Source organism: Cydia splendana, chromosome 3, assembly GCF_910591565.1.
Source record: "Cydia splendana chromosome 3, ilCydSple1.2, whole genome shotgun sequence".
NCBI classification, from domain to species: Eukaryota; Metazoa; Arthropoda; class Insecta; order Lepidoptera; family Tortricidae; genus Cydia; species Cydia splendana.
In genome coordinates, this window is record NC_085962.1 from 20,465,390 (window position 1) to 20,493,278 (window position 27,889).

Consider the following 27,889-nt stretch of genomic DNA (forward strand, 5'->3'; position numbering starts at 1 on the left):
CATCGCCACATATCAAAAAAGGAGCGATATGGTAGTCACATATCCAGATATTTCTAACTAACATATGCTAGCTGCGTACGTCTCCTGCCACTTTCACGAGTCAAAATAGCGCATCATTTGAAGTAATGAATGTTGCATTGGAATTAATATATGCACATATTAAGGAAAATGCTTATTGTGTACCGTCCCCAACACTTATTTCAGTCAATAAATTAGCAAAATGTGCCATTTTAGAATTACGTACGCTAACAGTTGTTCCAACGTGTATTGAAACAAATTCTATGTGTATGATTTTTGTAATGAATGTTGGATGATAAATGTTTTGTCTATCTCAATTTCTATTTGGTCATTTCTAAAATGGCGGCATTCCTCAACATAAGTACCTACTGCCTTCTGACTAACTATACTGTCGTGAATATATTAGTCAAAGTGTGCAATAAAATATAGTATTAGTGGGTAATATTTACACCAGATCCGTTGCTATCCATAAGATGCATGGCCTAGCGAAGAGAAGAAGTGAGGGCGAAGTTAGTCAAGTAGAAACAAAACTTAGGAAATTCTGCGGTAAACCAATATAAAAAAAAATGTATTGTACTTAAATAAAATGTATGTTAAGTAGGTATGTTGTGTAAGGTTTAATGTTCTTTTAAAAATAAAATATGTTTTAGATATTAAAGATTTTCAGAAGACAATTTAGCAGAACTCTCCCACCACGTATAACAGCCGTAAGAGTCAATAAAACCTGTCTGAATGTCGAATTTAGTGTGCGCGAATAAGGTACACAGTGGGGTTGGCCATAATCAAAGGTTTGCATAGATAGCGCCAGCATTGGATACCATCCAAGCTATAAAATTCCAAAAAGTAATACAATAATACACAATTCTAGGGATTGACAGGTAAAAAACCTATGCTGGTGCCATATGTAAAATACTTCGACCAGCCAACCGTATTGAGAACTGAAAGTTAAGACATCTGACAAGACTTATGACATCTATGTATTTCAAATTTATAATGTATAGGTATTGACTACTTATAAAAACACAAATCAAAATATTTGATAGAAATAATTTGATTTGTTTCCAAAGTTGCGTATTGAGAACGTTTTGATAATGGCTGTTTAGCGAGGTGGGGCGGTATAGCGACATCGACAACAATGCGCCAAGTGCATTTAGTAGAAAGAAGGTGAATAAGATAAAGATAGACAAGATATGGAACATTCGGTTACCTGTTTTAAGTGACTTTTTAGCACGGATCCTTCTGGCTCGGGCAACGGCGGTAGTTCATGGTCGTTGCCGCTAGGAGCGCACAGCTTTGTAGCGTCGAGATCCACTAGCCAAATGTCATCTGGTAACCTGTAAAAAACAAAAAAGTTATCTTACAAAAAGTCCACAAAACATTTACCAATGTTTGCCATAAGGTACAATAAGTAAAGCCCAAACAAAAATAGTATAAAGTGGCTTCTAAAAGAACTCCTCAAATCTTATAAATATACTTATAACGATTGTTTTATTTTCATCTAAAGACAAGGATTTCAGATCACGAAGACCAAAATGGAACTCCTCCACGACAAGTTTGACGTAAATAAATGTATTTTCTTTCTTTCTTTCTTTCTTTCAAGTAGGTATTTTACGTCTTGGGGCTGATTTTAATTGTCATGAGATGCACTCTAGGTATGGTCGTAAATAATTTTACAGTACATATGGTCCTATTTTCCCGCACTAGTGCGTAAAATAGCACTTTTCGTGCGATGTCAAAAGTTTAAAGGGCCATATGTACTGTAAAACGTTGTACGATACACGTGCGAATAGGTAATTCGCAACTCGTGTCGATTTAAAACACTCCCTTCGGTCGTGTTTTAATTTATCGCCACTCGTTTCGAATTTCCTCTTTTCCGCACTTGTATCGTAAATAACTATTAATGGCACTTCAAACCGTTTCGTAAAGTTTTTTCCATCAAAAAATATTTTCGTATGAGGCTGCACTGCATGCAGCGCGCCCCGCACCCCGGCCTCCGCCCGACTTTGTAGGTATGAGTAGGTGCCCACTTGCCCAGCGCTGAAGCACGCGTAGAGCGCCAGGGACGTCGATCTTTGCCCGACCCTTTTGTGCTGTAGCAGTATGCGCTCACTCACCTAAAGTTCTTCTTATACTGCAGGAACGTAGCCGGGATGCCGATGAGGAACGGCGTTGGCGCAAGCAGGAGCTGTTCCGCGCAGCTCATGCAGCTCGGCAGCAGCGGGATGGCCGGGAACATGTACTCCAGCGGATACAGCATGGCCACCAGCGCCATCACCGACATCGACAGCGCGTTGTAGTCGCGGGACTGCACCACCACTTTGTTCTCCAGGATGATCAGGGTTAGCACCTTAAGGCATGTGTCGACTCCTGGAAATGTATTACAATATCAGTATTTGAACCATCAGAAAAGAGATTGGGCCGTTTAATATGAAAATGTAACGTCCTAACTCCTAACAACCCGATTTGGTACGCACATAGGGTTTGAGCCATTCACTCGTTCTCGAGTTGTGAATGTGCGCATGTAGAGAGTAAACACGAGAATATCAGCGAGTTATAAAAACACAGATTCGTCTAAGCGATTAATTGTATCTCTATCTATGTTTTAACTCTCTGATTTGGACCTTGTCGGCGTTAGTCCAAATAGGTACGTTAAGATTGTGTACTAAAGACATATTATCATTTTAAAGTTTTATATACTTGCTGTTCAGAAAATGGCCTCATAGGTATTAGCCGGAGAGCTAGCAACGTCAATAGGTATGCAATTTATAGAGCCACGAAATCCCTCTAGTTAGTGTGCCATACTATCATTATTAATTAATCCGGGCGCCTGGCAGCTGTTCAGCGGTGGGTGTGGGAGTGGATGGGCAACAAAGGAGTTGTAAAATCAATTGAAGGTATGCAATTTATAGAGCTCTGAGTTTGGTGTGATAAAATAGCTAATTATGTATTTAATTCAAATATAACAATGCCAGGCGTTTTATTTGGTGGAAAAGTAGTGCCAGGTGATAAAAATACACAATCACTTGCGCCTGCAGGAAGATCACGCCTAGGTAAGTGTTAGGAAAAAGTAGAAGACATACAGACAGTGCAATTTGCTCGTGAATTTGCAGGCGCACAAGTGATTGTGTATTTTCATCACCTGGCACTACTTTTCCCACAAATAAAACGCCTGGCATTGTTATATTCGAATTAAATACATAATTAGCTGTTATACCACATCAAACTCAGAGCTCTATAAATTGCACACCTTCAATTGATTTTACAACCCCTTTGTTGCCCATCCACTCCCGCACCCACCGCTGAACAGCTGCCAGGCGCCCGGATTAATTAATAATGATAGTATGGCACCCTAACTAGAGGGATTTCGTGGCTCTATAAATTGCATACCTCTTGACGTGGCTAGCTCTCCGGCTATATTAACTTCGTGTAATGTGAAATTGTTATTTTTTCCCCAGAAGGTTCATGGAGTACCTACCTATTTAATTTTATTGTATCATTAAAAAGGATTTTAAAGACCTAGACTTGTCCTACGCAGCAATTAGGTATAACATATATAACTAATATATGGTAATGGTAACAAAGTTGCTCGTTAGTGTTTATCGGTCTTGGGTATTAATGACCTAAAAATAAACATGTTGCAGCTCCGAAAATGTAGACTGACTAGTATTTTAGGTAAAACTATGGAATCGAGCTTAATAGCCCTAAAAAGATAACATAAATGAATGTGGCGAGTTTTCGTATTGCCTACTTTTATTTAGTAATCACAACCACCTAACGGAATGGTATTTACTACTAAGTAGATTCAAACTGCCAAATATTAGAAATTTGGTAGGTAATTCTCAGAACCAAATGTCCACAATAAAATGCCCTCTCCAGCTTTGTAGACATTACTATTATTACAACCTTCTACGAACTAGGCTAAGCCGCCATTCATTTAAAAAATGTTAAATGTCAAGATTACGTTTTAGAGGCTAAAAACACTAACCTAAAAGCTCGAGAGGTAAATGCAGTGGGAAATCCACCAGGGTGAATCTCGTGTGGTCCGGCAACGCGAAGAGCAGCGGCGAATGCGCGGTGGGCGACAGCACCTCGAGCTCGAGGCGGGTCTTGCCGGGCACAGGCACCGGCGCCGACAGCAGGCGCAGGATCCACGTCTCGATCTCCTTGACGTCGTGCAGGACTATTGTGGGCGTGTTGTCGTATGCTTGGCCCGTTATGACTGACCATACTGTATCCCTGTGACGAAGAGTTGCGTATGAGTTATGGCGCGCCATGATAGAGATATTTGTGAACACTGGAGAGAAAACGGTATCAGGGTGACGGCGCGGCGGACTGTTTATAAAGAGGGGGCGTAAACGTAAAGCCAGGAAAGTAGAAGGAAAAAAAATAAGGCGCACCGTAAGAAACTTGCGAGGCAAGATTGTACTAAAATTATACTGCTATTGTTCGGTGCAATGCACCTTTAACACGTTCGAAGCCTCGTGCGACACGTGCGCGCCCTGTCAGCAAAAGATGCGTTAGCTAATAATTTGCATTAACCCAAATTCAGTGTACTTTTCGGATCCATCGCGGCCGAGTGCATTCGGTAATTATAACATTTTATAACATAACTTTCAACAATCATTTAACTATTAACATTTTAACATTAATAAACATTTTCTCTACTTTCTCTCGACTTTTAACATTCAAGGTTTTGGTTGATGTCTGTCCTTGCAAATATAGTCAAGTTTCCGTGTGAATTTTTAATGGCCTATGCCCTTGATTAAAACATGTATAAATTAAATATTTAAAAAAATGTGAATTGTTCATGCTTTGACAGATAAAAATTCAAAATTAATTGAAAAACCTACGTAAGTATATTGGTAATGGAACTCCACACATTGCTATCACAAGACACCGTGACTATGTAACACCATAGAAAAAAAAACATACATAGATTGCTCACTCCATACATCAGTTTTGGTACCAAAAAAACTTATTTTCATAGTTGACATCTAGCATCGAGTATGTTGTCTAATGTTGTTGAGCATTAGAGTTTCCGGTCGGTGCTACATCTATTGTCACTTGACAGTACTACTACTGCTACTTAGCAGTGCAGATAATTCCGCTACTCGCACTCTTGTCTTACTATATTTCTCTATGGAAACACTCTACCTATTTAGAAGTTACGATTCAGCCTGTTACCTGTGCCAAGAGGACAATATGGATCGTTCGGTGGTCAGCCAAATAAAATGAAATATTACCTAAATATTTGTCTGGACGCGCCTACGCGCCGCGGACTGGAAGACTCGTTGCAGGCATCGATTAACCTCTTCAGGATAAACAGGCACTCTCGGAATGTGGAGAAGAATGGGTGGTGCGACAGCAGGCACAGGGACGTCAGGGAGTGGTTCCGTATTCGCTGCAACAGACACGTTAGAACGTTAAGGTCCTTCCTTAACCTGACAGCCAGAAATCGGTGCAGTGATAAATTTTGTATTTTACTCGGGAGCAACATTTGTTTAATCCTCGTGCCTTGACACCCTCGCAACGCTCACAATTTTGGGATCATTCGCTTGCTCGGGTATCAATAATTGCACGAGTGGTTAAACAACAACTTTGCCCCCTTGTTTAAGCTTGTTTTATTTCGTACGCAGCGTAGCTGGCACCTAACAAAATTACAATGTTTAAAATGAAGAAATAATGGTAACTCGCTAGTTGGCTCAACATTCCGAAATCCCGAGTTTGAGTCGAGGCAGTAATTTTTAAGTTTTTTTCTTTATTAAAAAAAGCCCTGTCACATATAACACTTTAAACTCTCGCGTTTTGTACACATATTTAATTACACAATTGGGTCTAGCGCGATATAATTTCATTGTTTTTACCTTTAATTCCGACGTTTCAGCTGAGTTGCACCAGCTGTGGTCACGGAAAGACTGACGTCCCAGCAAATGTCAACGGAGATATTAATAAAACAACACTAAACTACCCGAAATTAGTTTATAAAAATGTTCGGGGTAGGCAAAGAAATTCAGCTACCCGTTAAAGTTTAATGTTTATTGTCCACGGCACGACACGCAACACTCACAGTATCCGTACACTGAATAAACCATGTACCACTGAAATATCAACATTTGAATCACTGGTCCCCATGTAGACGATAATTTGTACCTGTCCTCTCTATTGAAATTTTTAGGGTGTTTTTTAATTTCAATCGCCTCTCTCACGATCCGCGGATAATAGTGTCACTCGTTGGAGAGGACTTTGGGTTTCGGGTAGTTTAGTGGTGTTTTATTAATATCTCCGTTGACATTTGCTGGGACGTCAGTCTTTCCGTGACCACAGCTGGTGCAACTCGGCTGAAATATCGGAATTAAAGGTAAAAACAATGAAATTATATCGCGGTAGACCCGTTTGTGTAATTAAATAAGCCCTGTCACATCTATAGATCAGACACGCCCACGAAAAGTTATGCAAAATAGGTACTTTCTATTCAAAAACAAACCTATTTTCCAGGTTGCATAACGTGTACACAGGAATGAAGGTCATTGTTGATTACTATGAGACAGAAGCGTTCATTGTTGTGCAGAGTTTGTTCTCGGCGAAGTGAGGCCTTGCAAGGTCGCGCCCACTCGTATAGGTAGGTACCTACTTATTTTTAATCTAGTTCTGAGAAGGGTTGAACTTTGTATTTGTACTTCGTAACTTGGCTGCACAACGGAATAGAGTTAGACCAAGCTAAGTTGGCAGCGATTTTGATAGCAAAGACTGTGAACGTGTTATTTTAAATGTCATAAATCGTTTAAAATAACACTTGCACTATGCTATCAAATCGCTGCCAACTCAGCTTGGTCTAACTCTAATTAAATAGGTAAAATAGCTCGGAAATTTAAAGAGATACAGAATTACGTACGTAGATTAAGTTAGTCTAGTAATCTAGTTAATCGCATTACGTATAAATTACTCTCATATTTGGTCATGGAAATTCTATTAGGTGTTGGTAAAAAAAATCTGTATACATATTTTGATAAATGGTGGCTAATTCTTTTCTGATACATCTGCTTTTTGGTGGTGTAACAGAACTGTGTTGTACCCCAAGTCAATATTTTTCCTTTTTTAATCAATAAAATTAGTCCAAATCCTTATATCGATCCTAATGGCCATGTCGCCTTTCTGAGTCGTTTCTCATGGAACATGGTAGCTGACGTGGTTATGATCGCGGGCCGAGCTGGGCGCTGCAGGCGCATGTGGTCGGTTACCTGTCGATCGCTTCCTGCTCGCGCGGGGGCAGGGCGTGTGCGAGCCGCCGCTCTCGGAGTCGGGCGCGGCCGCAAGCCTCGGGCGGAGCTAGGCGCTGCAGGCGCTTGTGTCGGTTACCTGTCGCTTCCTGCTGGCGCGGGGGCAGGGCGTGTGCGAGCCGCCGCTCTCGGAGTCGGGCGCGGCCGCAAGCCTCGGGCGGAGCTGGGCGCTGCAGGCGCTTGTGTCGGTTACCTGTCGCTTCCTGCTGGCGCGGGGGCTGGGCGTGTGCGAGCCGCCGCTCTCGGAGTCGGGCGCGGCCGCAAGCCTCGGGCGGAGCTGGGCGCTGCAGGCGCTTGTGTCGGTTACCTGTCGCTTCCTGCTGGCGCGGGGGCTGGGCGTGTGCGAGCCGCCGCTCTCGGAGTCGGGCGCGGCCGCAAGCCTCGGGCGGAGCTAGGCGCTGCAGGCGCTTGTGTCGGTTACCTGTCGCTTCCTGCTGGCGCGGGGGCTGGGCGTATGCGAGCCGCCGCTCTCGGAGTCGGGCGCGGCCGCAAGCCTCGGGTCGAGCTGGGCGCTGCAGGCGCTTGTGTCGGTTACCTGTCGCTTTCTGCTGGCGCGGGGGCTGGGCGTGTGCGAGCCGCCGCTCTCGGAGTCGGGCGCGGCCGCAAGCCTCGGGCGGAGCTGAGCGCTGCAGGCGCTTGTGTCGGTTACTTGTCGCTTCCTGCTGGCGCGGGGGCTGGGCGTGTGCGAGCCGCCGCTCTCGGAGTCGGGCGCGGCCGCAAGCCTCGGGCGGAGCTGGGCGCTGCAGGCGCTTGTGTCGGTTACCTGTCGCTTCCTGCTGGCGCGGGGGCTGGGCCTGTGCGAGCCGCCGCTCTCTGAGTCGGGCGCGGCCGCAAGCCTCGGGCGGAGCTGGGCGCTGCAGGCGCTTGTGTCGGTTACCTGTCGCTTCCTGCTGGCGCGGGGGCTGGGCGTGTGCGAGCCGCCACTCTCTGAGTCGGGCGCGGCCGCAAGCCTCGGGCGGAGCTGGGCGCTGCAGGCGCTTGTGTCGGTTACCTGTCGCTTCCTGCTGGCGCGGGGGCTGGGCGTGTGCGAGCCGCCGCTCTCGGAGTCGGGCGCGGCCGCAAGCCTCGGGCGGAGCTGGGCGCTGCAGGCGCTTGTGTCGGTTACCTGTCGCTTCCTGCTGGCGCGGGGGCTGGGCCTGTGCGAGCCGCCGCTCTCGGAGTCGGGCGCGGCCGCAAGCCTCGGGCGGAGCTGGGCGCTGCAGGCGCTTGTGTCGGTTACCTGTCGCTTCCTGCTGGCGCGGGGGCTGGGCGTGTGCGAGCCGCCGCTCTCGGAGTCGGGCGCGGCTGCAAGCCTCGGGCGGAGCTGGGCGCTGCAGGCGCTTGTGTCGGTTACCTGTCGCTTCCTGCTGGCGCGGGGGCTGGGCGTGTGCGAGCCGCCGCTCTCGGAGTCGGGCGCGGCCGCAAGCCTCGGGCGGAGCTAGGCGCTGCAGGCGCTTGTGTCGGTTACCTGTCGCTTCCTGCTGGCGCGGGGGCTGGGCGTGTGCGAGCCGCCGCTCTCGGAGTCGGGCGCGGCTGCAAGCCTCGGGCGGAGCTGGGCGCTGCAGGCGCTTGTGTCGGTTACCTGTCGCTTCCTGCTGGCGCGGGGGCTGGGCGTGTGCGAGCCGCCGCTCTCGGAGTCGGGCGCGGCCGCAAGCCTCGGGCGGAGCTAGGCGCTGCAGGCGCTTGTGTCGGTTACCTGTCGCTTCCTGCTGGCGCGGGGGCTGGGCGTATGCGAGCCGCCGCTCTCGGAGTCGGGCGCGGCCGCAAGCCTCGGGTCGAGCTGGGCGCTGCAGGCGCTTGTGTCGGTTACCTGTCGCTTTCTGCTGGCGCGGGGGCTGGGCGTGTGCGAGCCGCCGCTCTCGGAGTCGGGCGCGGCCGCAAGCCTCGGGCGGAGCTGGGCGCTGCAGGCGCTTGTGTCGGTTACCTGTCGCTTCCTGCTGGCGCGGGGGCTGGGCGTGTGCGAGCCGCCGCTCTCGGAGTCGGGCGCGGCCGCAAGCCTCGGGCGGAGCTGGGCGCTGCAGGCGCTTGCGTCGGTTACCTGTCGCTTCCTGCTGGCGCGGGGGCTGGGCCTGTGCGAGCCGCCGCTCTCTGAGTCGGGCGCGGCCGCAAGCCTCGGGCGGAGCTGGGCGCTGCAGGCGCTTGTGTCGGTTACCTGTCGCTTCCTGCAGGCGCGGGGGCTGGGCGTGTGCGAGCCGCCGCTCTCTGAGTCGGGCGCGGCCGCAAGCCTCGGGCGGAGCTGGGCGCTGCAGGCGCTTGTGTCGGTTACCTGTCGCTTCCTGCTGGCGCGGGGGCTGGGCGTGTGCGAGCCGCCGCCTTCTGAGTCGGGCGCGGCCGCAAGCCTCGGGCGGAGCTGGGCGCTGCAGGCGCTTGTGTCGGTTACCTGTCGCTTCCTGCTGGCGCGGGGGCTGGGCGTGTGCGAGCCGCCGCTCTCTGAGTCGGGCGCGGCCGCAAGCCTCGGGCGGAGCTGGGCGCTGCAGGCGCTTGTGTCGGTTACCTGTCGCTTCCTGCTGGCGCGGGGGCTGGGCGTGTGCGAGCCGCCGCTCTCTGAGTCGGGCGCGGCCGCAAGCCTCGGGCGGAGCTGGGCGCTGCAGGCGCTTGTGTCGGTTACCTGTCGCTTCCTGCTGGCGCGGGGACTGGGCGTGTGCGAGCCGCCGCTCTCTGAGTCGGGCGCGGCCGCAAGCCTCGGGCGGAGCTGGGCGCTGCAGGCGCTTGTGTCGGTTACCTGTCGCTTCCTGCTGGCGCGGGGGCTGGGCGTGTGCGAGCCGCCGCTCTCGGAGTCGGGCGCGGCCGCAAGCCTCGGGCGGAGCTGGGCGCTGCAGGCGCTTGTGTCGGTTACCTGTCGCTTCCTGCTGGCGCGGGGGCTGGGCGTGTGCGAGCCGCCGCTCTCGGAGTCGAGCGCGGCCGCAAGCCTCGGGCGGAGCTGGGCGTTGCAGGCGCTTGTGTCGGTTACCTGTCGCTTCCTGCTGGCGCGGGGGCTGGGCGTGTGCGAGCCGCCGCTCTCGGAGTCGGGCGCGGCCGCAAGCCTCGGGCCGAGCTGGGCGCTGCAGTCGCGCTCCGAGTCGCTTGGGGCCACGTTGCTGCTCCTATAGTCACTGAAACATTCGCGCCGCGTTAGAAATGGACATCTTCAACTAATCTTACCAAACATTAAAAATTTAATTCACGTAATAAAAATCACGTGTTTTTATGTTGAAATAGATTAGAACAGGGCTTTTTTGGCGCAGGAACCTTAGTCTAAAAACTGCATAGCGTAAGTACGTATCACCTGGAGAAAGCAGAGTCGGAGCTCTTCTCCACGGACTTGCGCCACGACTCGCGGCGCAGCATGGAGCGCTCGCGCGGGCCCGGCGCCGGCGCGCGCTCCACCGCGCGGTAGAAGTTCACGCAGATGCCGTAGCGGGTCTTGCCTGTCGACATTATTACTTGACTTAGTCCTCATAACTTTAGTAGTTAGGTCTTGCCTTAGTCATTGATTTTATAAGTAAAGTATAAGATAAATTCGTGCTTTGATAGTACTGACACTACACTGTTACCGCCAAATATTGGCCCGGAGCGTGGGTATGGTTTGGTCGAAGTCACACACGGGAGTATACCGTACCCGAGTCCTTGTCCGTGAGTGTGAACACGAACGACGTGGTGTCCCGAGCCGCCATGCAGCCGGGCGCGCGGCGCGGCCCCACCGACACACACAGGAGTATACCGTACTCGAGTCCTTGTCCGTGAGCGTGAACACAAACGTCGTGGTGTCCCGCGACGCCATATTGCCGGGCGTGCGGCGGGGCCACACCGACACTCAAGGGAGTATACCGTACCCGAGTCCTTGTCCGTGAGCGTGAACACGAACGGCGTGGTGTACCGCGCTGCTATGTTGCCGGACGCGCGGCGCGGTTCCACCGACACACACGGGAGTATACCGTACCCGAGTCCTTGTCCGTGAGCGTGAACACGAACGACGTGGTGTCCCGTGCCGCCATGTTGCCGGACGCGCGGCGCGGCTCCACCGACACACACGGGAGTATACCGTACCCGAGTCCTTGTCCGTGAGCGTGAACACGAACGACGTGGTGTACCGCGCTGCCATGTTGCCGGGCGCGCGGCGCGGCCCCACCGACACACACGGGAGTATACCGTACCCGAGTCCTTGTCCGTGAGCGTGAACACGAACGACGTGGTGTACCGCGCTGCCATGTTGCCGGGCGCGCGGCGCATCCCCACCGACACACACGGGAGTATACTGTACCCGAGTCCTTGTCCGTGAGCGTGAACACGAACGACGTGGTGTCCCGCGCCGCCATGTTGCCGGGCGCGCGGCGCGGCCCCACCGACACGCAGCCCTCGGGCTGGCAAAAGTACACCATGTCCAGCGGCAGCGGGAAATCATCGTGGTTCGTCAACGGGTACCGCCGAAGCAACTCCGGTGCCTGGGCGATTCAATGTGAAACATGAACTTTTTATTCAAACCTGCCTAATGTCTGTAAAAGTAAAAGCTAATATCCAATAACAAGCAATTCGTTATAGGTCTACCATTTAACTGAAGCGGTCGATAAGAAGTTATTATGGGAGAGATACCTCATAGGGTAGATAGCTTATGGCCGCCTTTGTACTTTCTAATGTAGGTATAATTCGTATTATGTTACGTAAGCAAACATGTAATGTAATGTTTAAACTAATTTTAGTTTAGGGTGGTGTCATTTAAATTAAAACTATTTACGAACGTTGCTAAGCTTAAGAGCCTCATCAAGAGTTCATTGACATACATATCTACATACATACCTGCATAGAAACGTGAAATCGAAATCTCAATGTGACTGAAACGCCTTGACATAATTGACATGACTTTTGGCGTTGCCATGATATTCGTAATATCGAGGTTTCACTGTTTAATTAAAAACAAATTACCTGAACTGGAGCGAGGCCCTTCCCCGTGGTGTAAGGCCGCGCGCCCACGATGGTTAGATAATCCACCAGCCGCGGGCACAAGTGCTGCTTCTGGATGTCCATGTTTCCGAGGTGCCACTACTCCAGCACTTCACTGCTCTAAGCGCCCGATTTATCGAAATCATTGTATTTAATTAAAATATTGCTTGTCATAATTATCAGTTTTAACTAAAATGCTGAAACAAAAAAATATATAATATAATCTTAAGTTGCCTTCAGTAAGCTCGGAAATGACAAAGTTTTGATTAATTATTAACAGCAACAAAGCCCGAACTTTTTCGATATAATCTGGTATGACAAGTAACCAAACTTTGTAATTGGATTTAACAATGACAATGACAAAATATAAAACCACTTCGCCCGAAGTAATGAGGCAGAAAAAAACTTGTTTAAATAATTGGGTCATTCTCAGATTTTCGTGCCTGCGTCTAAACTCCGTCTAACCATACTAAATGTATGAAAAGTTTGACGGAGTTGAGTCCGACCGCAGTCATATAATTTGAGAACGACCCACTTGCCAGTTTCTGAGCTTAAGACGAAACAGGAGCTGAGTTTTAAATATTTTAGGTAATATACCCGTCTCGCTAACGGAAGCGGCACCTAAAAGTAGTGCGATAAGGACAAGGCGAAAAATCCTGCGTAAAAATCTCAAAAATCGAGGTTTCGTACTCCTCTGTTTCCTCCTCCAAAACTTAACCAATCGTAACCAAATTTGGAAATCTAAATGATTATGAAATTATCTGTGTCGGACCGTTTCGCTTTTTTGGCTAATTGATATCAGTTTTGAATGCCACGCCTCTCATTGCGGCATAGTCAATTAGGCCATTTTGGCCATTTTTGAAGGGCTCTAGCGCCTTAAAAAACAAAAATATCAAAAAAAGCAAAACGGTCCGACACAGATATTGACAATATTAATCTGTATTGAAAAAATCATTGCTCTAGCTTCAAAAACCACGGAGGAAAACGAGGAGTACGTTTGTATGGAGAAATGACCACTCCCGTTGGCTCTTAAAGGTGTTGCCGAGTTTGTCGAGAGTCAAGAGCTGCGGCTCCAGCGACTGTTATTGATTTAAGACACAATTAAATCCGCGCGAGTATAGACCATGACCCAATAGCACTGACCTAGTTACGAGTGTACTGATCCCAGTAACTCCCCGGAAGTTTATTGTTCTATTAAGGACCCCACGGAGCCTATAGATAATCGAAAAGGCTCAATGATAAGTTTTATGTCAAAAATTTCATTTTTGGTAGGTACAATAAGGTTTTATCGCTGACTGTACCTACTATTCTTTCAACAGGCAACTAATACTTATCGAAACAATTCTATCAACCCCAAACACAATTAGTTTGCGTTGTTTTATCCCAGAGTTCCCATGGCCACCTCCTGTCTCAATCATCAGATCAGCTCCATGTCGTCATAATACCTGTTGCATTGTCATCCGATTTGCATATATACCTATGCTAAATTTCAGCTCGATCGGAAATCCGGAAGTGAGTCAAATTTAGCTTCCAAGATTTGACCCACACTAAACTAAAATATATTCAAATCTAACTAACAGTACAAGTTAAATAAAAGCTTGTAATAAAAGAATCAAGCACTTTGTGCTATTATAATTTGTTAAAAAAGGGGGAGTGCAGCAAAGCCGCTTAGTATCTCTATTCAGGTAGAATGTAAAGGCTTTCCTTAAAATGCGGGGAAATAGGAGTAATAGGACCTACTTATAGATACAGTGTGATATGACCTAGATATTCGATGTACGCGGCACATCGCGGAACTTCAGAATGTATTAAATGTAAATAATATCGGTAACCACGTTCCATTTTCATGGCAAGTTAATGGAAATGGTAAAGTGTAGGTAAATGTTTGCTGAAATGGTAATAGGTTTTTGTTTTACAAGGATGCAAAGTTGTTATTGTTTACTTCCTCGTTACCCCAGTTAGCTGAAAATTCCAAAATTCGAAAAACTTTGCTTAGTTTGTATACAGGGTGACCTTAGCCATTGGACAAACCCTGAAATCCCACGTAGGGTGACTTCTCAGAAATGCTCCAACGGTAATATTTTTTTTATTAAAACTAAATATAAATAAATAAATTATCAAACAAAATTTATTTCCAATAATCGACAACAAAAAGAAACATACTGTATTAATCATTGGCAGTGCTTTTGACAATTTGTTTGAAAATGTGCGGGTATGATGACATTTGTCAAAAGTCAGAATCTTATTAATGTCATAAATAAAAAAGATAATCAAAACGGTCGGAGAAGCTTTCATACTATTTATCACCTCTGAAGCTACTAACACATACAGGTTGCTCCAAAGTAAACAAATCGTAATTTGTTAATTTCTTCGTAACTTCTACACCGATTGTTATGATACTTTGTATACTGGTTCTAAATACCCTAATGCATATGTACATTTCGGTTTTGTCCCATGGCTAGGGACACCCTGTATATGTAGGTATTCCTTTAGTAAGTAGTAGGTACGCTACCATGCAAATAAAATTACCGATTATTTCTCGATAATGAACAGTTAATAAGTATTCGTCAATATTTCCGCAAACATTCTAGCAAAATACCTACATAATATTATCGGTACATAAACCTCGTTAACGTTTTATATTTAAGAATAACCAAAATAAAAACACGAACACATAATCTAGCTACGTATATAATTTTATAATATTACGTTATTTGTAATGAATCACTTAGGTAAGAAAATTGACTTTGAAGGTAACAAAATCCGGCACACCATTTCCTCCCTTTTCAATTTCCCTTTCAGTTTAATCAACATGGCGCAACGTCGCGAAATGATGCCGATGCCGCTGTGTTGCGCCGTCAAACAAGAAAATAATATTAAACGAGGTGAGTCGCTAATCGCTAAAATATTATGAGATTTTGGTATAAATACAATTAGGAAGTATCTACCAGCTATAGTTCGTTTTTTTTTTAGCATTAGAAAGAACTTGAAAGAAGGTAAGTGATCTTGACATGTATTTTAATTGAAAAACGCTTTTTAAAAATCAGTAACTATTACTTATGAAAGCAGAACAATATAAATGATCGTATTAGATTCATAATTGTTACATATTTGCCGTAATAACTCATTTTTAAAATGTGTTTTTCAATTAAAAGACACATCAAGATTGTTTACCTTATTTCTAATGCTAAAAAAACCGGCCAAGTGCGAGTCGGACTCGCACACGAAGGGCTCCGTACCATTATCTATAAAACGGTCACCCATCCAAGTAGGTACTGACCCCGCCCGACGTTGCTTAACTTCGGTCAAAAATCACGTTTGTTGTATGGGAGCCCCACTTAAATCTTTATTTTATTCTGTTTTTAGTAGGTATTTGTTGTTATAGCGGCAACAGAAATACATCATCTGTGAAAATGTCAGCTGTCTAGCTATTACAGATAACGAGATACAGCCTGGTGACAGACGGACGGACGGACACCGGAGTCTTAGTATTAGGGTTTTTGAAGATGTGTTTTTGTAACTAACTTTAATTAATTAATTTAATCATATTTTATTATGTAACTTTAATGTATGAAATATAATAATATAATATTAGGGCGGGGGCATCTTACACAGATCTGCCTAGCCCCAAACCAACCCAAACTAGGCAAAGCTTGTGTACGTAGGTACTATGGGTGCTAGGCGACGATATACATACCTACTTATATAGATAAATACATACTTATATAATAAATACATAGATATATACATAGAAAACACCCATGACTCAAAAACAAATATTTGTGTTCATCACACTAATAAATGCCCTTACCGGGATTCGAACCCAGGACCGTCGGCTTCACAGGCAGGGTTACTATCCACTAGGCCAGACCGGTCGTCAAACACTAACACTAGTTCGTAATTCCTGCACCACTCGTGGCATACACAATGTTCCTCATAAAACTTATGAGGGGAAAAGCGAAAAAAGAAAACTACTGCCAAATTTAGGTCGAAATTTACGATTTACGGACCGCAACGCCTACGTGTTTTACACCTACACCTTATATGATGAAAAAGAATTCCATTGCCGTTTTTGCGCAAACGCTAGCGTATAAGCTCATGACGTATGTAATGTACTTATAGGTAGGTACCTATGTATTGTACGTATGACGTTTGCGTTTCTCGGTGACGCGTCGCTGCCAAGGGGAGTTAATACAAACGTTAATAGGAGAGACCGACGCCACTTTTATACTATTAGCCATTTGATATTACGGGAAAGCCTATAATGGAGTGCAGCCTCATTGAGAGTAGGTAGCGACAATCGATAAAACCAATGAATAAGTAAGGCGAGATGTTGACGGTCTGGCGTCCGGCCGGCAACGGCAACCGCCCGGGCACTGATTGGCTAGAATGTTATTATTTCGCGGAGCACCAAAGTAATTTTATAAAACGTGTTAATTTTAAATCACCTGTCGGGTAGGTATGCCAGCCAGAATCAAGAAATAACGTTTTTCTACTAGTCTACTGTAATTCATGAATTAAGATTTCTTATATCAAACTGCAATTCGGTATTTTTAATGTATGGGCTCCCAACTCAACTATAATATTCATATCGATACAGTTTAGTCAACTATAATGAAATTGACCAATCACAGCTCGCCGCGATCAAGAGGACGAAACAAAACCATAGCTCAAATTCATTAGTTTAGGTTGTATGTAGAAACAATTGGTTCATAAGTCAGAAACGCGCATGTGACACCCTTAATATAGCAACATCCATAGACTACGAAAACCACTTGCTTGTTAGTCTCCATAGGCTACGGTGGCCAAAATCGAGAAAACAACTGTCTAAAAATTGAATTTAGCGCGCAGCAAGTACCAGGGCCTCATGAGTTACGAGAAGGTGTCGTTGACCACCCCGCCGTAGGGCGCGGGGCGCGGCGGCCGGGTCGCGTACCAGTATGAAAGTATCGCGGCTGTTCGCGAATTTAGCTGTATACTTTTGGTTTGGTTTATTTGTATGATTCTACTAGTTTAAAGTATTATTTTTGTTGACTAGTAGAAAAAGTATTGTATACAATAGTGATATAATCAAGCTTTTCAATCTCGTACCTTACTTAGGCAACTCAGCAAGCTTCGTTGCCTAAACACGGTACTCGACTGAAAAACTCTCTATTATATCACGATTGTATAATAGTACATTATTGTCGAGGCTCGGAAGTAGCTACTTGCAGGCTGAGGATTCGTTTTAAACGGACGACCTTGGGAGTCCGTTTAATTGAATCCGAAGCCAGCAAGTAGCCTTCCAGCCGAGTCATATATAGTGCTTTTCTCAAAAATGGTGCAAGAAATATAAATATCATAGAAATATTTTACAAAAGCAACTTTCTTACGTATATATTTTCACAGAAAAAGTAGAAACAATTGAAAAAATTAACTTTGCCGCCTTTTTATTTTTTTAATAAAAAAATAGAAGTGTATTTTTCTGCCGAAAATACGCCAACCTATTTGAGACAGCTAAATAGTCGCGGTACTAATCATCTGTTTGGCTGTTTAATGGGCCTGTGCCTTCATTTGATATGGCCATTTAACTTTTAAAAAGTTTGGAACTCGACAAATAATGGAATTTGTATGCAACATTGCAGTCCCAAAATCGAGACTGCAATGTTTTTAACTTTTTAATTTTTGACTGACCATAAACTACGCGCTTCGCAACCTATTTTTTAAACGGCAAAGTCGACTTTGCCGTCCATTTTTGAGAAAAATACTATTTCACATCACCTATTCAAAGTGCCACTTTTCTATTCTAAGAAGCTAGTTTTGCTATTTTGCATAATGAAAATGATTTCTTCATAGGTGATGTGAAAAGCAATATGTGTCATATGGTAGCAAAATTATTTCCATCTTGCGCGTTAACACTTGAATTCCTCGCTACGGTCGAGATTCTATTAGAATTCTTCGCTTACCTTCCCGTACTACCCTCCCGTAAATATGTCATTTTGCTTTCTTCTGAGTGAGTGAATAATGAACATAACATAATAATAATAATAACGTTAACAATAATAGCGTTAGGCAAATTTATAGTGTAATTTTCGTCTTGAAATAAAGAAATCTAAATCTAACTTTTTTGACAATCTTTTTACTAACCGCACAACTGCTATGTAATGACTTATATCTCAAAAAAGTTATATTTTCATAAACTATATTGTTTCCTTTTGGTTATATGATGATGAAGTGGCCTAATCCGAGAACTTTCAGTGATGTCAATATATTATATACTTGTATAAGCATGGCATTGATTAGCTCACCGCCCACGCAACTCATCCCGGTGACTAATAACACAGTCAATTGATTCTGCCCTACAACAACGCTGAAGGTTACACCCGACTTTGTCATCCGTAATGTTATTTTCCAAATAATTACATCAGGGCTCGCGCGTCTCATTTCTTAGTTTTCTAACTAAAGTATTTAGGAACGGCCTCCATATTTACGACTCTCGGGAAAATAGTCGTAGCCGCCGGGAGATTTATAAATCGTTTGAAAGAAAAGCCTCAGTCCAACACGTGGAATACGAGGCGTAACGATAGTAGGAGATCCCCCATATAGCCGACCTTCACCAATCTGTCTGACGGATGAAACTATGAAAATATGAAAGAAAATATATTATGTTCCAGGACATAAATAAATAGGGTTGCCTAAAGAAATACGGTCAAGGCTATTTTTAATAAATTTTTGAAAAAAAATTTTTTTCGTCAAATTTCACCGATTTGTCTGACGATCGAAATGAGTTTCAATGGAAAGTATACAACTTGTACAACATAAATCACCTAGGTTGCCTATCATTTTCCGGTCACTATTATGTGGTTGCCGTGTTTAAAGAGGTGATTTTATATCGATAATTGCACTCATCTGTCTGACGCTTGAATTATACATCAAAATGATGGTAATTTTATTGCAAATACAATGGCATAGGGTTGCCTGCGAAAATCCGGTTACAAATGAGGGTTGCCAGGCTTTTAATTAAAATAAGAAGGGAAGACTTTTAGCGATAACTCATAAACGGCTGAACTGATCAAGTTTGTTTTAATTTTATTTGATTGAGTTTTTTAAGCACTATTTTCATGATTTTTTTCATATTTTTTGGACAGATGTTTCAAAAGTTGGAAGGAAAAACCTTTTTTTTTTCTAAACGATTATTTCCGAAATGATTTACTTTATCAAGAAATGTTGTTTAAAAACCCCTATTCATTTTGAAAGCCCTATCCAACGACACCCCACACTATGAGGTTGAAAAGATAAAAAAAATTGTCACACACATTTTGTTTCTTTCAAAGCGATTATTTCCGAAAATATTCACTTTATCAAAAAATGTTCTTCTAAAACCCCTATTCATTTTGAAAGACCTTTCCAACAACATCCCACACCATAGGGTTGACACGAAAAAAAAACTCCTCACGTACTTTCTTTTGAGGCGATTATTTCCTAAAATATTCACTTCATCAAAAAATTTTTTATAAAAAACTGTATTTATTTCAAAAGATCTATCCAACGACATATCACATTATAGGGTTGAAGCGAAAAAAATGGTCACATACATTTTTTCTTTTTTTTTTCGTTTGATATGAATTTTAAAATAAATAGGGTTCTTCAAAAAACATTTTTTGATAAAGTGAATATTTTAGGAAATAATCGCCTCGAAAGAAACTAAATGTATGTGAGAATTTTTTTTTTCGTGTCAACCCTATGGTGTGGGATGTTGTTGGAAAGGTCTTTCAAAATGAATAGAGGTTTTAGAAAAACATTTTTTGATAAAGTGAATATTTTCGGAAATAATCGCTTTGAAGGAAACAAAATGTGTGTGACAATTTTTTTATCTTTTCAACCTCATAGTGTGGGATGTCGTTGGATAGGCCTTTCAAAATGAATAGGGGTCTTTAAACAACATTTCTTGATAAAATGAATCATTTCGGAAATAATCGTTTAGAAAAAAAAAAGGTTTTTCCTTCCAACTTTTGAAACATCTGTCCAAAAAATATGAAAAAAATCATGAAAATAGTGCTTAAAAAACTCAATCAAATAAAATTAAAACAAACTTGATCAGTTCAGCCGTTTATGAGTTATCGCTAAAAGTCTTCCCTTCTTATTTTAATTAAAAGCCTGGCAACCCTCATTTGTGACCGGATTTTCGCAGGCAACCCTATGCCATTGTATTTGCAATAAAATTACCATCATTTTGATGTATAATTCAAGCGTCAGACAGATGAGTACAATTATCGATATAAAATCACCTCTTCAAACACGGCAACCACATAATAGTGACCGGAAAAAGATAGGCAACCTAGATGATTTATGTTGTACAAGTTGTATACTTTCCATTGAAACTTATTTCGATCGTCAGACAAATCGGTGAAATTTGCCGAAAAAAATGTTTTTTCAAAAATTTATTAAAAATAGCCTTGACCATATTTCTTTAAGCAACCCTATTTATTTATGTCCTGGAACATATTTTCTTTCATATTTTCATAGTTTCAGCCGTCAGACAGATTGGTGAAGGTCGACCATATATGTGGGATCTTAGACCACGAGTATAGGACCCGCGCGGAATCGCCTTTTCATACACTACGTATTTTCCTTTCTTTCCTTATTTTCCTCTCTGGATATTAACTGACACAATTTGTTGTATATCAACCACAGCTATGCGTACCTACGTTTGATTAATACATATAAGACTTAGGAGCATTTAAGCATTAAATTTGTATGATATCTGTTTTTCGCTCTTAATTTTTTCCCTCCAAGTTTTTACCATAATCAAAAAAAAAAAGTCAAACGTCATAGCTATGGTTAATATAGGTACATCCAAATATGTAAAAATATTTTCCTTGATATGGCGACTACGGGGACTACGTTTGTATGGCGAAACGGCCGTCCCCTTTCTTCTTAAAGACATAAAGGTTTTGCAAGACGTCGTAAAATAAGTGTTCGAGCAATAACTTATACGGTCTCCCGTCGTCTCATTGCTGTCAAAGATACATGTCTCCTGCAGGGCGTAAATTGGAGTAAGGTTAACGAAATAGGCAGTTACTCGTGTCGCTGTACTTCGCACTTAAATAATGGCTTCGAATTTCAGGCCGAGGGTTGGGTATAACTTTTAGGTAAGTACATTATGTACATACATAACTACCTTAACATTAAGCGTTGGGATTTGGCCCACGACCCACGACTAAATACATACGTTTTTAGAGTAGATTCATTAACTCGTTTGTTAGTAAGGCCGGCCGATTCTGTTTTAACAATTTGATCTTGATCTAATTGATACTAAACTTCCCTTGTTTTGTTATCTCTCGGTTTCAGTTGATTTCGCATACATATTTGATGTAAAAAAAGTTAGAGGTACCTACACTAGTGGCTCTGTGAGCTGTAGACCTCGCGAGCAGAGCTTTAAATAACATGGTGCTAAGAGCTTTAAATATAGTAAATTAAAAAAAAACAATACGAAATGTATGTGTAAAAAAATACAAAAAGATATAATATCCCAGCATACAATTACTGGGGATCGAACCCAGACCCTCTGTGCAAACAGAAAAAGCGAACGTTTACAAACTGAGCCAAATAGTTCTTAGATGGGTTGACGAAATTTAGCTACTCCTTCTCAAATTAAAATTAGTTAAAATTAAATACCTCAATACCTCCGAAACCAGCGAAATAAATTTTCTGAATTTTTGGCCATTTAATCTATAAACATATCATAAAAAGAAAACACTCGTATGGTACCGATACCACTATTTGTTTAGGCGCCAGGCATCACGACTCCGCCATTTTTAAAAATTTCCAAAAACCGGATTGACAAAAAATTTTTATTTAGTCATAAAATTCGGTCACAAAATTTCACGAGAATCGGTTAAGAATTGCGACCTGTAGAGGAGAACATCCGGACATACGAAAGCAAAACGCCCGAGTCAAAACGTAGACCTTCGCTTCGCTTCGGTCAATTAACTTGAAAAGAATTTGCGTAAACATTTAATTTAGAGTTGTATTGTATTACTTATCTCTAAAGAGTGGAAAGGTTTTACTTTTGCACGTATCACTCGAAAAGACAACAGATTACGAAACTCTTTCCGAAATGGTAGGAATAGCGTAATTAAGGTGAAATCGACAGATTAATTAAATTTTGAGTTGAATTAACGGGTCGATTTTACTCACATTCACTGCCAGCGACCCGCTAGGCGGGTCCTCTATTCGTAGGCGCTTTCCGCTACATACGTTTTTTCCCATGTTATCGGCTACGCTCTTAACGCGGACCTCGGACTGGCACTGAATGTGCCTCTTCTTATTTTAGTTTTTCAAATTACTTAGGTTACCTACCTACTGAATATCATGGTATAATAATATACTCCGCCTGGTACTCCATTCCCGTCTTTTCTAGGTCACCTAACTGACACGGGCCTACGTCATCATGCGACAGCGCTATATGATAATATGCGATAGCGCTATATATGCGGCCATGTTGTTGTGACGTAGCCCCGTGTCACTCTGGGAATGGAAGACCATGTTTTATTAGACTATGCTGAATATATACGATGAAAACAGGGCTATAACCACGAAAATCGAAGTTCGCAAATTGCGGCCATCTTTCTCTGTCACTCTAGTTACATATTAATTGGAGTAAAAGAGAAAAATCCCCGCAATTTTCGAATTTCGGTTTACGCGGTAGGCCCTCTGGTTACTTGATTTGGATATTTTTTTTATATTGGTATTGAGTGCATGCATTGTAGGTACCTATATTCTTTTCACGTACCTATATAAACCATCAGCTTTGGGCCTTTAGTAAAAAAGAATCAAATTTAAGTTAGTCTTTAATAGATGTCGCTGGCTGCTACACCTGCACGTGGTGGGGCAGTATATACCTCAAAGCACCACATTTCACTAATAATTGAATAGCTTGAAAGCCTGTATGGCTTGCTTGATTTGCATAACCGATATGCAAAGTAGGTGTTCCATTAAAGTAATCGCAACACACCAGCATTATGTTAAAGTCAATGCCGTTAGTCCTGATAGCGGAGATAACAATGGCCTTCCTATCGAACCGAACCCGGCTTGGCACCGCTCATACGGTTTGGCAGTCGAAATGTTTTACATACTTACTAAATACTTATTTTACTTTTTTGTAATGTAGGTAATAAAATAATAATATAAACTAGTAATTAGGTAAGTAAACAGTTAAACACACAGCGCTCCATAGACCTTGCAACGAATTAAATTTATTTTATGATGTAGGAAGGAGGCAAACGAGCAGACGAATCGCCTGATGGTAAACGACTACCTTCGCCCATAGACACCCGTACCTAACACCAGAGGGGTTGTAAGTGTGCTGCCGGCATTTAAGACGGGAGTACGATCTTTTCTTGAAGGTTTGAAGGTCGTATTATTTGATTTTAGATACATTGCGACATAATATTTAAACTTTAGCGTTTTGAACACATATTAACTCACATTGTGCCGAAACGTCGGTAAATAAGGGTGATAAAATAGATTCGCGATATACCCCTCTATAAATGTGAGTTAATTTACACATAGGTATTAGTTAGGCCTAGAAAATTAGCAACCTAATAATCTAAAGATAACCTACCTATTTGTTTTATAAGGGGCAAAGTCGTTGTTTAACTCCCCGAGCAAGCAAACGATTCGGAGAGTGGAATCTTTCTATATGGATCTTCGAGCAACACCGGCTTCCGACACATCGGAAGGGAGGGGCCCAAGCGATATCTCACCGTACAAATCTTTCTGCCATTTTTCGCGGGGGGAAAGGTGCACACAGTCGCACTTCTCACACACTTACATACAGAATCCAATCTGTAATGACGACACAAATACATAGAAAATGACACACGGCAAAGACAAATCTTGCAAACCTCGATCTCTTTTTGTGTACGGACGAGTGACAAGTGTCACAACACGCACACTAACACATTTTCGTTGAAGTATGTTATTGTATTCTGAGAGATGAGAAGTCGGATTTGTCGCTCGACCGATCCGCAATTTGTACTGAGCGAGCAAAATCGATAAATCCAACAATTACATGAGACTAAAATATAATAATTGTGTTTGAATGTAATTAAACGTATGATATGTAAAAAAAAATATTACATGTGAAATGTAACACTTTCTTTTTGTAAATTTGATGTCCCCGACCTCTTTTTATAACAAAAAACCGAGCAACCAGGCATTTTTGTGCAGCAGTGTTCACGCGCGCGTCTGGACTCGGTCTAGTGAAAAATCCAAGTGCAACTAGTTTTATTACCCGCGCTAGATTAGATTGACGCGCTAATCTTGTACCTCGGCAGAGGGGAAATAGTGCGAATGCCGCCTCCCTTCCGTGTTGCTCGAAGATATGGATAATCTCCAGGGATGTTATTTATATATCTTTAATCATCCCTATTAATCTGCTATAAATATGAACAACAGTGGAGTGGGTAGCGTGACGCGTCAGGCAAGGTCGAATATAATCCGAGGATAAAATGAGTAGGTAGGACTTATTTAATGTCACCGAGAATACCGAGTTATGTAGGTATACCTAGACTCTCTGCTTCTCACTTAATTATTCGTTTACGAGTAAAATAAACATAAAATGTAACTGTCTCCCTATTCGTAACTTTACAATATAATATATTATATAATGTAACTCCGAGTGAGATGTAGGTACCTACTAATCAGAGTGGTATGAAATCAAAATTATACTTTTAAAATCCTAATAATACCTATTACGACTTTAACCCTTAAATGCATAGTGTTGCCAAATGTCTACAAAGCATTAGACAGCTCACAGATAAAAAAAAGATAGCTTTCGTTCTTGAACGCACCTTTATACCAAACGTCAAGTAGTAGGGTGATGATTTAAGAGTTAAATTTACGCAATATTTTTAATTTATAAAAATTACATTCGTTTTAAGACGAAAAGTCGGAAAGCTTGGAAAAATTGATATTTTTAGTATGTGATTTTGAACGGTGTTTTCAGGGTTTGTAATTATTTTATATTTAAAAACTTTATCATAGGTATATCACAAATAGTGTACCTTTCAAATGGTAGTAAGATTTTTCATATATCTATTACTGAATATTACATATTCACATGAGCATGATTTAGTCAATTCAACTTCTAACACTGATTTCGCAGTGAAAATCGAAGTTATATTTTTTTTACTATTTTTCCTAGAATCGGCAAACAATTATGTGATACATATATTAATTTCGGGCAAAAAGAAAAAGTCATGCATTTACGGGTTAAGAACAAATCAATTTATTTTTATCAAATATGTTTAGGTATGTACATTGGGTCTCTATTGTGTCCCATAAAGTTATAACTTTATGGGATTATGACTTAAAACTTAAAAGTCATAATGTATTGTTTGTCCGCATTTTGGTTAATCATAATTTAGTTTTTCTCAGAAACGCCAAACTTTTCGAATTGCCATAAAACAAACCTAACCTAACCTATCTATAGGATAACATTACGAAAATCCTGAAACGTTAACGGTTATTATGACTAATGATAATCTGACAATCATTACATTACGACTTTCAATAATTATGTGAAACAAAGGGATCCGTATGTACGTATGTATCTACATTATAAACTAAAATAGGTAAGTATGTATATGTCATATATTAAAGTAAAAGCGACGAAGCTCTCACGCTTCCCATTTTCAGACTTTTCAATGGATCAAGGCACGATGCAAACGTGCCAATCGTTATCGCTCCCTAGCGTATCGTATAGTCATCTCTCTCTATCACTCTTCCCCACTAGTGCGACAGTGACAGTTGCCTTTCGTTCGCTACGGAGCGTTAACGATTGCACGTTGGCTACGCACGCAGGAAATACTAGAAGTATTTTCACCATTTTCCCTCGGCTAATACCTATACACGTACGCGCAAATAAAGGCCTTATCTTATTCATGCCCCTAAGCAGTTGTCGCTGTTAAAAGAGCCTAGATATGTAAAGTGAATGACCGAGTCTGTTTTTAGCGTTGACGTACTCGTATATACTTTGAATACCACTGGCACGTTTTAAAGCACTGGTGTGGCGTTTTGTGGTACCTTAAGGTACCTTTTTTTTCATATTTTTGTTCATATCTTGAATATCTGTAGGAATAGCATTACGAATTATTTCCGCTGATTTTTTTTTAATTTTATTGAGCTATACTTACTTTAATTTTCATTTTTACCGAATGTGCAACTTTTAAGTATGGACGGATATGCCTCATTACCTAGTACCTATATAAAAAGAACGCAGTAATATAGGTAACAGTAATGAAAAAATAAACGACGGCTTAGACGAACACACGACCAGATTACTTACTTGAAAGCTCTACGTGCATTAATGTAACTTTATAGGTATAATATATTTTGAACTAATAATAACTTAAGTCACAATGGGTTTAAAGCCGCGTAAAGAGATTAAAGCGTTTAAGTTTCGCGTAAACTTTATACTGAACGTTAAAATTTTTCAATATAAGTAAATACGAAATGCACAACTTAATATGGAATGTTCGCAAACTCGATCAACGAACGCCCTGGGGAGTACGCCCCGTGCCTCACGTGGAACTCGATTAATGGCAACTTAACTCCATTAATGCGATCTTGGCTGCACCGGAGGGCACATTAGCATATGATAACAATATTAACAACCAACTTGCTTAGAATTGCATTACTAATATGTCTTACGTGCTTAAGGTCAGAAATGGAGGCAGAACAAAGCTTTAAGGCAGAGTTTCTCGATTATCAGATACCTAATAGAGTACAAACAAGAGTAAAAATATGAGTGCACTCATCATACTCAAAAATATGTCCCATAGCTCTCATGTCAGCGAATTAAGAACTACGGGACATATTTTTTAGTAAGTTGTATGCACCCATATTTTTACACTTGACTGTATGTACTTAGAACCGAGTAGGTACTTACTTACCTCCTTATTCATAAACGTCTACTAAAGTTGACATCATACCAATACGTCGGAAAGGGACAAACGATTATTACCGGCTTGTCAGCTTTAGTAGACGTTTATGATAAGGGGGTTAGAGTACATTGGTAACTTCTAAAGCGGGGTAATTTTCAAAATCGAAAATATGACTAAAACCAGAAGCACTTCATACTTTAAGCAACATTTACGCTAGCTATGGCAACTTCCTTGATGTTGCCACAGTAGAAAGTGCTTCTAGTTTAGTAAGTAGATATTTCCCATTTTCAAGATTACTCCGCATTCGAAGTTATCCCAATGCACCTTAAACATAATGAAAATTCTTTTAGAAAAATACCGTTCAGTTAGCCTACATGATAATCACGCGCGTAAATACGTTACCGAAAATTTAAACTTAATTAAAAAAGAATCATGGCCATTACTTTCATTCGGTTTTGATCAAATTAAATTTCCACGTACCGATAAAGGACGGTGGTCCACTGTCATATCTCATACAAGCAGATCCCACCAAGTTACGTCACCAGGACGTCAGCATGGCGCAGTGGCACTTCGATTCGAACCCACCAGAGTTCCGGTATCGAATGTGAATGAAAAGCAAGCGAGTTTAAAAAGGGACTTACCTATTCGTGGCGTTCGTTTTTCACTATTTGCACATCGTTCGAGAGTACTAGCCGTGGTCGCGAGGGTGAGTACGAGCGACGTAGTGCATGGCGCGTGTGGCTGGCGAGTGCCGGTAGCGGGCAGGCA

General features: G+C 42.6%; 1 protein-coding gene across 1 annotated transcript in view; it reads right to left on the reverse strand.

Annotated features, from left to right (window-relative positions):
• Window positions 1–27,889, reverse strand: part of LOC134806907 (MAP kinase-activating death domain protein) — a 71,605-nt gene extending 43,716 nt beyond the window's left edge. The window contains exons 1-10 of the mRNA XM_063780331.1: window positions 27,763–27,889; window positions 12,174–12,388; window positions 11,515–11,695; window positions 10,540–10,681; window positions 10,225–10,366; window positions 5,262–5,419; window positions 4,004–4,254; window positions 2,133–2,385; window positions 1,226–1,352; window positions 468–500 (exon numbers count right to left, since the gene is read on the reverse strand). Of these exons, the coding sequence (XP_063636401.1) occupies window positions 468–500; window positions 1,226–1,352; window positions 2,133–2,385; window positions 4,004–4,254; window positions 5,262–5,419; window positions 10,225–10,366; window positions 10,540–10,681; window positions 11,515–11,695; window positions 12,174–12,275 (1,389 nt within the window). The 5' untranslated portion in view covers window positions 12,276–12,388; window positions 27,763–27,889. The remainder of the gene's footprint in view (window positions 1–467; window positions 501–1,225; window positions 1,353–2,132; window positions 2,386–4,003; window positions 4,255–5,261; window positions 5,420–10,224; window positions 10,367–10,539; window positions 10,682–11,514; window positions 11,696–12,173; window positions 12,389–27,762) is intronic.